Source organism: Vulpes vulpes, chromosome 1 (assembly GCF_048418805.1).
Source record: "Vulpes vulpes isolate BD-2025 chromosome 1, VulVul3, whole genome shotgun sequence".
NCBI classification, from domain to species: Eukaryota; Metazoa; Chordata; class Mammalia; order Carnivora; family Canidae; genus Vulpes; species Vulpes vulpes.
In genome coordinates this window covers 20,256,349-20,267,332 of record NC_132780.1, presented here as the reverse complement: position 1 = coordinate 20,267,332, position 10,984 = coordinate 20,256,349, and the positions used below count along the sequence as shown (strand labels likewise).

Sequence of the window (10,984 nt, the reverse complement as noted above, 5' to 3'; positions counted from 1 at the left end):
GAACTCATACAGCAATTTGTCAGCGTGGCAGGATACAAAATCAATGCCCAGAAATCAATGGCATTTCTATACACTAACAATGAGACTGAAGAAAGAGAAATTAGGGAGTCAATCCCATTTACAATTGCATCCAAAAGCATAAGAGACCTAGGAATAAACCTAACCAAAGAGGTAAAGGATCTATACCCTAAAAACTACAGAACACTTCTGAAAGAAATTGAGGAAGACACAAAGAGATGGAAAAATATTCCATGCTCATGGATTGGCAGAATTAATATTGTGAAAATGTCAATGTTACCCAGGGCAGTTTACACGTTTAATGCAATCCCTATCAAAATACCATGGACTTTCTTTCTTTCTTTTTTTTTTTTAAAGAATTTTTTTAAAGTTTTTATTTATTTACGATAGTCACAGAGAGAGAGGCAGAGACACAGGCAGAGGGAGAAGCAGGCTCCATGCACCGGGAGCCCGACGTGGGACTCGATCCCGGGTCCCCAGGATCGCTCCCTGAGCCTAAGGCAGGCGCCAAAGCGCTGTGCCACCCAGGGATCCCTACCATGGACTTTCTACAAAGAGTTAGAACAAATTATTTTAAGATTTGTGTGGAATCAGAAAAGACCCCGAATAGCCAGGGGAATTTTAAAAAAGAAAACCTTACCTGGGGGCATCACAATGCCAGATTTCAGGTTGTACTACAAAGCTGTGGTCATCAAGACAGTGTGGTACTGGCACAAAAACAGACACACAGATGAATGGAACAGAATAGAGAATCCAGAAGTGGACCCTGAACTGTATGGTCAACTAATATTCGATAAAGGAGGAAGGACTATCCATTGGAAGAAAGACAGTCTCTTCAATAAATGGTGCTGGGAAAATTGGACATCCACATGCAGAAGAATGAAACTGGACCACTCTCTTTCACCATACACAAAGATAAACTCAAAATGGATGAGAGATCTAAATGTGAGACAAGATTCCATCAAAATCCTAGAGGAATATTTCTCATCACCAGGTATAATCTCAAATGTCACCCCTCCCAAGGGAAGCTCCATGAAACTGTTCCTGTTAATGAGATCCATCAGATAATATTCCTACTCCATGCCTGAAGATGCAGACATGGTGTGGCTCTAGGCTGGTGACAGAAGATAAATGAGCTTCTGTGAGCTTGTGTGCAAGTCACTCTACTGAGGGCATGGCTCCAGCTTGATGATCCTCACTTAGGAAAAGCCAGGCAGATCCAGGAAGGGAGGAGAGGGCTCTGCATCTTCATCACGTCCGGTGTCTCTGCTCCAGCCCCTGCAGCTTCCCTCCTGGGTTACAGAGCTTTGGATGGGCTGAAGAACCATGGCCCCATCCCTGCCTGCCCTTCTGTGTCTTGGTGAGTACTGAGGATTGATCTGGGAAATGCTGAGGGACAAGCAGTAGGCTATGAGACTAAGAATGTTAAAAAAAATTGCATCAGAAATGAATTTCAGGGCAATTGGTGACCTCTGAGGGCCCCTTCATTTCTTGGTTGGGAAAACTGGGACCTGGGAGGTGGTGTTTGTCTGTTATTCTGTTCTATTCCCTTCTTGGTTAGGCCAGGAAATAAACAGGTCTTCCAATTTTGGCTACAACTTTGTCTCTATACACTGTGTTTTTTAAAAATTATTTATTTATTCATTTAATTTTTAAAAAAGATGTTATTTATTTATTCACAAGACACACAGAGAGAGGCAGAGAAATAGGCAGAGGGAGAAGCAGGCTCCATGCAGGGAGTCTATGTGGGACTCAATCCCGGGACTATGGGATTGCACCCTGAGTCAAAGGCAGGTGCTCAACTGCTGAGCCACCATGCATCCCTATTTAAGTTTTTTTTTTTTATGTGGACTTGGTGACATCAGGAGTAGATTATAGATTTGTCAGCAAACCTGATGGCCCTGGAGAAAATAATCCTGCCATTTGCAACAACACGAATGTTCCTTGAGGGCATTATGCTAAGTGAAATAAGCCAGGCATGGAAAGAAAATGCTGCATGATCTCACTTATATGTGGAATCTAAAAAAGTCAAACTCACTAAGGCAGAGAGTAGACTAGTGGTTGCCAGGGGCTAGGGGAGGGGAAAAACAGGGAGATAGGTGGACAGAGTACAAGCTTCTAGTTATGAGATGAATAAACTCTGGGGATCTAATGCACAGCACAGTGACTATAGGCAATAATACTACAGAATATACTTGAAATTTACTGAGAGAGTAGATCTTAAGCATTTTCATCAAACCAAACCAAACCAAACCAAACCAAACCAAACCAATCTATTCCAGGTGGAAGATGGGTTAATTGGGTTGATTGTGGTGATCATTTGACAGTGTGTACATCTATCAAATCATCATGTCAGATACCCTAGATAGACAGTTTTTCTTTGCCACTTATATTTCCATAAGGCTGGAGTAAGTCTCTCAGAATGAGATTGGTGGTAGGGTTATGTGTTTTTTTATTGCCTGCTCCTGCAGGTCTTGTGCACAGTTTCCTTATTCAGGAGAGCCTTATTGCTAAAAGGACAGAAGCTCCAAGGCCAAGCAGGAAGGAACAGCTGTATTATGTGGATAAGAAAACAAACCACGAGCACAAACCGCCTGTCAGTCAGTCATTAACACACACTCATGTGGCACTTACTGTGGGCTAGATACTGACAAGGTAGGCCCTCTCAATACCCCCATTTTACAGAGGAGAAGGCTGAGGCTCAGAGGCAGTTTAGAAACTTGTTTAGGTCACACATCTAGGGATCAAATAAACTAAGTTTATTTGAGTTTAGTGCCAAGTTCACATTGTTGGTAACTAAAATATGTGGCTGGTGTCTGAGTCTACTTCTTCCCAGCTGTAGGATGGTGGACAGGATACTGTCTCGTCTCCATGGCCCGATTATGAAATGGGACTAATTATGGTCCCTAACCAGTAGTACTGTGGTGGTTCAGAGTCCATATAGAAGTGCTCAGAAGGGTGCTGGGAGTATTTCTGGTCCTGTTAGAAGTTTGGAGTAGAAACCCACAAAAGGACCAAGGTGGGGTTGTGTTGGGCAGTGGACAAAGATGTGGGTAGAGCTTGGGTACAGGGAGCAGAACCTGGTGTGGACAGAGGCTCAGAGGGGGCTGGAGACAAGTGTGTCACCCCCGGGGCTCTGAAGTCAGGGACGATCCAGATTCAGACAATTCCTGGCTGTGCGAGCTAAAAGAAACTGCTTAGCCTCTCTGCCCAGTTTCCTTACGTTTATCATGGAAACAATAACTGCCTCTCCTTCCAGCAGGTGTGCACACATGAGCGTGCATACGCATACCAGGTAAAGTACAGCATGCTCAGTGAAATTTAATTTCAGATAAACAACAAATAATTTTTAAAGTCTAAGTATATACCATTATATTTCATGGGTCATACTATACAAAAAATTCATTGTTTATCGGAAATTCATATTTAAGTGGGAGTCCTATGTTTTTATTTGCTAAATCTGGCAATCCTAGCAAGGCTAAAATGGGGAATGCTACCAACACAACAAAAAAGTTGAACAAAAAGAAGTTCAGCTTGAAAGAAGAAAAGCTTTGGTCAATGTAGAGAAGGTAGAAGACAAAATGTGGCAAAGTTACCTGCAAGGCAGAAAATGGAATCTATAGATTATGTGGTTTGATAGGTGTTTTTGCACGCATGGGGAGGCTATTTAGAACTGTGGAAAGAATTAGACACAGGGTCGAGGAAAAACTATGCAGAGGCACTAAACTGGACAAATATTGCTTCTAGGGAAAATAATTAGAAAAAATATACTGGTGCAATACTACACTCCTGAGGTGTGAATAACATTTGCACAATCATAATAATTGCAGGATATTGATTTAAACAAAAAATTAAAACAATGGGAAATTCATGATTAAGACAGCCAGTGATCTCTAGACATGATACAATGCAAGAGAGCCTATCTGAACTTACTGCACAGCATGGTGATTATAGCCAAGAACACCTTGTTGCTGAACATTCTAAATGTTCTCACCACAAAAAAGAAATGGTAATTATGTGACAGAAGGATGGAAGTATTAGCTAATGTTGTGGTGGTAATCATTTTGTGATATATAAATGTATTAAATCAACACCTACACCTTAAATTTACACAATGTTGTGTATCGTATATCAATTATATCTTGATAAAGCTGAGAAAAAAAAATAAAGACCACATCCTGCACACAGCCCCCTTTCCAGAGAGGAGATAATTCCCTTTACAGTTGTCAACCAGTGTGTGCATGGGGAGGAGGGGCAAGGAATTCGTGACTGGTTTTTTAAAAATTGTAATAAAATAACAAACTCAACATAAACTTTATCATTAATGACATTTAGTACATTCACAATGCATACAACCATCACTTCTATCTCATTCTAAGGCACTGTCATCAGTCTAAAAGGAAATCATGCCCATGAAAATCACTCCTCAATGCCCCTGCCATCCACCCCCCAGCTTCTGGCAACCACTAATCTCTCCATGTCTGAGCAGATTTAGCTAGTGAGCATGTTTCAGATAAATGGAATCATACAATATGTGGCCTTCTGTGGCTGGCTTCTTCTGGCACTCAAATTATGTGAGTGTGTGTCCTTAAGCGAATGAGGACAGAAGAAAGTGACTGCCTGAAGATGTGGCATTACCTGCTCTGCGTGCAGAAGCGTGGCCTCCAGGAGATGCTAGCAGGTGGTGCTTTTCTTCTCTGCTCAGGGCTGTGTCTGGGGCAGGTGGTGCAAGCACAGCTTGGTGAGTCCTTCCCCTGGAATCCTCTGGATCTGGGTACCTGCACAAGGGCCAGGAGGGTGGGAGGAGGGGAGCACCCAGGAGGAGGTCTGTTTGGAAATTCTGCTTCCCTTCCAGGTACCCTGCCCAAGCCCTCCCTCCAGGCTCTGCCTAGCTCCCTAGCACCCCTGAAGACGCAGGTGACCATCCACTGCCAGGGGCCTCCAGACGTGGACTTGTACCGCCTGGAGAAGCTGAGGTCCCGGAAGTACCAGGATCGGCCTGTCCTCTTCATCAAGACCATGGAGGAAAGTTTCGCTGGGTGTTACCGCTGCTCCTACCAGAACGGGACCCTCTGGTCTCCCCCCAGCGACCAGCTGGAGCTGGTGGCCACTGGTACCTGGAGGGGCATGGGAGGGGGCCACCTGTGGCCTCAGGGCTCCAGGAGGGTGAAGAGGGGGATGATGATGACAGCGAACCCCGAGTCCCGGGAGGCTGGGGTTAGGGTGGGGAGCTATGTTTAGGGGATGTGGCAAAATCCACAGTGATTCACATAAGGAATACGTCAATGCAATACCTTTTCAAAACAATCAAAATCAATGCGAAAACATCCACACTGAACAAAGCATCATACTTTTTTTTTTTAAAAGAAGATTTTATTTATTTATTTGAGAGAGAGAAGAGAGGGAGAAGCAGACTCCCCTCTGAGCAGGAAGCTGGAACCCGAGCTGATTCAGGACCCCAGGATCATGACCTGAACTGAAAGCAGTTGCTTAACCAACTGAGCCACCCAGGTCCCGCAAAACATTTTAAGTAAAGACAGAACCTTTCACCACAAAAAAAGAAAGGCAGTGTCCTTTCTTTCTTTCTTTCTTTCTTTCTTTCTTTCTTTCTTTCTTTTTTTTAAGAATTAAAAAAATTTTTTTATTTGTTTATGATAGTCACAGAGAGAGAGAGAGGCAGAGACACAGGCAGAGGGAGAAGCAGGCTCCATGCACCGGGAGCACGACGTGGGATTCGATCCCGGGTCTCTAGGATCGCGCCCTGGGCCAAAAACAGGCGCTAAACCGCTGCGCCACCCAGGGATCCCTGGTAGTGTCCTTTCAAGCCATACTTAAGCCTTATGCAAAAGGCAACATGTATACCCTCTATCCACGTTCTAATGAATTATTTTTTATTTTTATTTTTTTGGGGGAATAAAGTGTTCTTAGCTTATGCTTTTATTTCTAATGCATTTTTATTTATTTTATTTTATTTTTTAAAGAATTTTGTTTATTTATTCCTGAGAAACACAGAGAGAAGCAGAGACATAGACAGAGGGAGAAGTAGACAGGGGCTCACAGAAAGCCCAATGTGGGACTTGATCCCTGGACTGGGATCACACCCTGAGCCAAAGACAGACGCCCAACTGCTGAGCCACCCAGGTGTCCCTCTAAAGCATTTTTAAATGGTTATTTTCCGAACAGATTTTGAAAATATCACTGATGAATTTGTTTCCCTAAAGTCAGGAGAATTAAAAGGATAATAAATTCTTTAAAAAGTATTTTTTTGTATAAATAAAATATTTAAACTTAAAATAATTTGTGAGTTTTAATAGCCTACATTAAAGTTTTTCAATTTTTTTCAACTGTTAATAGCCTGGAAATTTCTTTTAGTACACAAAAACTTTATTTGATAGTACATCCATTGTCAAATGAGAAGTCCAGGCTCAAACTGCAAGGCCTCCATGTGATTATGTACACAGCTCACACTACTTACAGCAATGTGCAGTAAGTAACTCAGAGTCACAAGTCCTGAATTTGAATCAATAGTGTGGAAAAAGTTAACCATAAAAATACATAAAAGTGTTTTGAGCCTTCTGCATCTCTGCTAGGCACAATTGGAGTCTCTTTTTGTTTAAAATCTTGATGTTTTAGGGCACCTGGGTGGCTCAGTTGGTTAAGCTTCTGCCTTCAGTTCAGGTCATGATCCTAGGGTCCTGGGATAGGGGTCCTGGGTTTGAACCCAGTTGAGGGGGGCTCCCTGCTCAGTGGGGAGTCTGCTTCTCTCTCTTCTGCCACCCCAACTCATATAATGAGTTCTCAAATAATAAATAAATACTCGCTCTCAAATAAATAAAATCTTTAAAAACTTCATATTTTGTTCACTATGAATTATTTGCATTAATTTTGGTTTAAAAATTGCATTAAAATATTAAGCTATTTTGTTACTACCATCATAGTTTGGGAGCTCCCTATGCATTAGGCAACTCTGTTAGTTGCTTCATTCAGTAAAGAACACTGAGGCACACAGATAGAGGGATAGGTTTATCTCCAGATCACACAGCCCCTAAGCGATTTGAGCCTGGGAACTGTGATATGATCTTGGTCATGCTCCCTTTAACCCTTTTGTGAGTTGGTAGCAGGGTGAGTGGGTTCTCTAGAATGGATATACCTGAAGAGTTTCCTAGCTCTTAGGAGGTGGGGGGAATCTTCCTACCCCCATGGTCAACACACTTGCCATCGTCTTTAACACCAGAGCTCTCTTTTCACCCAGGAGTTTATGCTAAGCCCTCGCTCTCAGCCCAGCCCAGCCTGGCTGTGTCCCAAGGAGAGGATGTCACTCTACGATGTCAGAGTCAATACAGTTTTGACCAATTCGCTCTGTACAAGGAGGGGGACACTAAGCCCCACAAGCGACCTGCAGAACAGTACTGGGCCAATTTCCCCATCACCGCAGTGACTGTTGCCCACAGTGGGATCTACCGATGCTATAGCTTTTCCAGCAAGTTCCCGTACCTGTGGTCAGCCCCCAGCGACCCCCTGGAGCTTGTGGTAACAGGTGAGGGAGATGCAGTCCAAGCCTTTCTTCTTCAGCTCTTGCATACTCTGGTGGAAGTTCCAGGGGAGGAGTCAACAGGTGTGAAGGGGGTGGGAGGCGAGGAGAAGCCTGAGGCTTTGGAGGGTGTATTTATTCATTTCTTAGTGCTGCTGTCACAAATCACCACTAATGCACTGGCTTAAAAAACCATAAATGTATTATTATCTTACATTTCTGGAGGTCAGGTGACAAATGGGTCTCACTGGGACAAAACAAAGGTGTCAGCTGGGTTATGTTCTTTCTAGAGGCTCCAGGGGAGAATCTGTCCCGTGCCTTTTTCAGTTTTTAGAGGTGCCTGCATCCCTTGGCTCCCATGGTCCCTTCCTTTATCATGAAAGCCAGCAGTGTGGCATCTTGGTCTCTGTCTCAGACTCTTCTGCTGCCCTGCCTCATGCTTCCACATTTAAGGAGCCTGTGATCACACTGGGGCCACCTGGATAATTCTGGATACTTTTTCCACCTCCACATCCTTAAGCACAACTGTAAAGTCCCATTTACCATGTAAGATGCCATATTCACAGGCCTGCAGATTAGGACATGAGCATATTTGGGAGGCTCTTATTCTGTCTACTACAGAGTATATACACTAGAAAAAATAATTTTTAAAAAAATATTTAATTATTTATTCATGAGAGACACAGAGAGAGGCAGAAACACAGGCAGAAGGAAAAGCGGGCTCCATGCAGGGAGCCCGATGTGGGACTCGATCCCGGCACTCCGGGATCATGGCCTGGGCCGAAGGCAGATGCTCAACCACTGAGCCACTCAGGTGTTCTTAGAAAAAATAATTCTTAATACCAGGGATAATGTTTTGTGTCTTGTCTAGGTTTTCAAACAAACAAAAAGCAGCAAAAAATTTATGGAAATTACTTTAAAAATGCCATAATAGGAAGGAAACTTTGACTCTCTTTATACCACCAACATACATTCTGTCTTTCTTATTTGTAGTAGTCTAAGTACAAAGTATCTCTACAACAAAGCTTGCTGCTAAATCCTTTATATCAACTGACATAATTTAAAAATCATTGTTGATGTTTTCTGTTAACTGTTTTTTTACTGTTATGTGCCTTCACAAGTACTGGAGCAACTGAATTAAAGATTATTTTATTTTATTTTGATTGATTATTTTTTAGTTTTCTTCCCCAATTTCTTTTTTTTAAAATATATTTTTGTTGGAGTTCGATTTGCCAACATATAGTATAACACCCAGTGCTCATCCCATCAAGTGCCCCCCTCAGTGTATTTTATTTTTTTTTAAATATTTATTTATTTATAAGAGAGAGAAGAGGGAAGGGCAAAGGGAGAGGAAGGGAGAAACTTTAGCAGACTCTGTGCTGAGCATGGAACCCCTCATGTGGAGCCTGATCTGATCATGACCTGAGCTGAAACTAAGAGTTGGATGCTCAACCCACTGCATCACACTGGGGCTGCAAAGTTTATTTATTTATTTTTTATAATCTCTACACCCATTGTGGGGCTTGAGCTCATGACCCTGAGATCAAGAGTTGCATGCTCTTCTGACTGAGCCACCCAGGTACCCCCACAACAGAACTATTTAAAATGCCTTAACAGAGGCACCAGGTTAACCATTGGACTCTTGGTTTTGGCTCAGGTCATGATCTCAGGGTCATGAGATGGAGCCCTGCGTGGGGCTGTATGCTCAGCATGGAGGCTGCTCAGGCTTCTTTCCCTCTTCCTCTCCCTCCCACTTTTCCCCTTTTAAATAAAATATTTAAAAAAACGAAATGCCTCAATATACAAAAAACTAACAACTCTAACCACTAGCAAATGGAAAATTTGTATTCTTTTGGTCTTCAGTGGATTAATACAGTACAGGGTAAAATGAAAATGTACTTGTATTCAGACTTTTTTCATTGAAATCTAGCTAGTGAGGTCATTATTCACTAGAAATTGCCTTCCATTCTTTGTTTTTATTTTTTATTTTTGTTAAGATTTTATTTATTTGTTCATGAGAGACATATATAGAGAGAGACAAAGACAGGCAAAGGGAGAAGCAGATTCCCTGTGGGTAACCTGATGCGAGACTTGATCCCAGGACCCCGGGATCACGACCTGAGCCAAAGGCAGATGCTCAACCACTGAGACACCCAGATGCCCCATCCATTCTTTGTTTTCAAAGCAACTTTTATTCAGGTATAAAGGTTTCTATACCTACAAGGTTACCCACTTCAAGTGTTCATGGTTTTTAGTGAATTCAAAGAATTGTGCAACCTTCACCACAACTCAGCCCACTTCCATCACCTCCAAAGGGTCTAGTGCTTGTTTGCAGCCATTTTCCATTTAAGCACAAACTACCTTCTATTTCTATAAACTTGCCCCTTTTGGGGGGAATGCCTGGGTGGCTTGGTAATTGAACATCTGTCTTTGGCTCAGAGGATGGTCCCAGGATTTGGGATCGAGTCCTGCATTGGGCTCCCTGCGGGGAGCCTGCTTCTCTCTCTGCCTGTGTCTCTGCCTCTCTCTCTGTGTCTCTTATGAATAAATAAATAAATCTTTAAAAAATTGCCTCTTTGGGGAATTTCACATATATGGAGTCTTTTGTGACCAGCTTCTTTCACTTAGCTAATGTTTTTGAGGTTTGTTCAAATGGAAGTGGTATCAATCTTTCATTCTTAAAGCATACGTCTTTCAAAAGAGGACAGCACAGTTCATAGAGAAAATGTAGTGCATATACACAATGGAATTTTATGCAGCCCTAAAAGGAAGGCAATCCTGTTGTGTCCTACAGTATGTATGAACCTGTAGGACGTTACAATATATAAAATAAGCTGGTCACAAAAGGACATCTACTGTCTGATTCCACTCATATGAGGCATTTGAAAGGAGTCAAAATTATAGAGGCAGAGAGTAGAGAGGGGGTTGCTAATGGCTGGGAAAGGGGAGAAGGGAAACTAGCTTTTAATAGGCACAGAATTTCAGTTTTGCAGATGAAAAAGTTTTGAGATTTCTTGCACAACAATGTGAATGTACTTTGTACTACTGAACTGTATGCTTAAATGTTTGAGATGGTACATTTAACGTACACTTAAAAATAACACGAAAATTAAAAAAAGACACATTTTTCTGCTATAATACTCAGGGGCATTTTCTCATAAACCTTGGTATCTTTGCCTACCTCATGCTTCCTACATCTTTGAAACCTGTCCCCAATCTGACAACTTCTCTTTATGGCTCTACCATCTATCACCTAGAACTGGGTTACTCCATACTGGTCTCTCTGTATCCACCCTTGCCATTTTTTTAAAATTGGAGTTCAATTTGCCAACATATAGCATATCTATATGCTAGTGCATATAGATATAGATATATATATATATATAGATAGATAGATATTAGATATATATATAGATATATATAGATATAGCTAGT

At 42.1% G+C, this 10,984-nt stretch overlaps 1 protein-coding gene across 2 annotated transcripts in view; it reads left to right on the top strand.

Moving 5' to 3' along the window:
• Positions 1–1,260: 1,260 nt before the first annotated feature.
• The window catches only part of GP6 (glycoprotein VI platelet), a 28,619-nt gene continuing 18,895 nt past the window's right edge, over positions 1,261–10,984 (top strand). The window contains exons 1-4 of one of the 2 annotated variants that reach the window (XM_072733940.1): positions 1,261–1,378; positions 4,398–4,759; positions 4,874–5,131; positions 7,271–7,555. In XM_072733940.1, coding sequence (XP_072590041.1) covers positions 4,615–4,759; positions 4,874–5,131; positions 7,271–7,555 — 688 coding nt within the window. In that variant the 5' untranslated portion in view covers positions 1,261–1,378; positions 4,398–4,614. The remainder of the gene's footprint in view (positions 1,379–4,397; positions 4,760–4,873; positions 5,132–7,270; positions 7,556–10,984) is intronic. The other variant, XM_072733985.1, reaches the window with a different exon arrangement.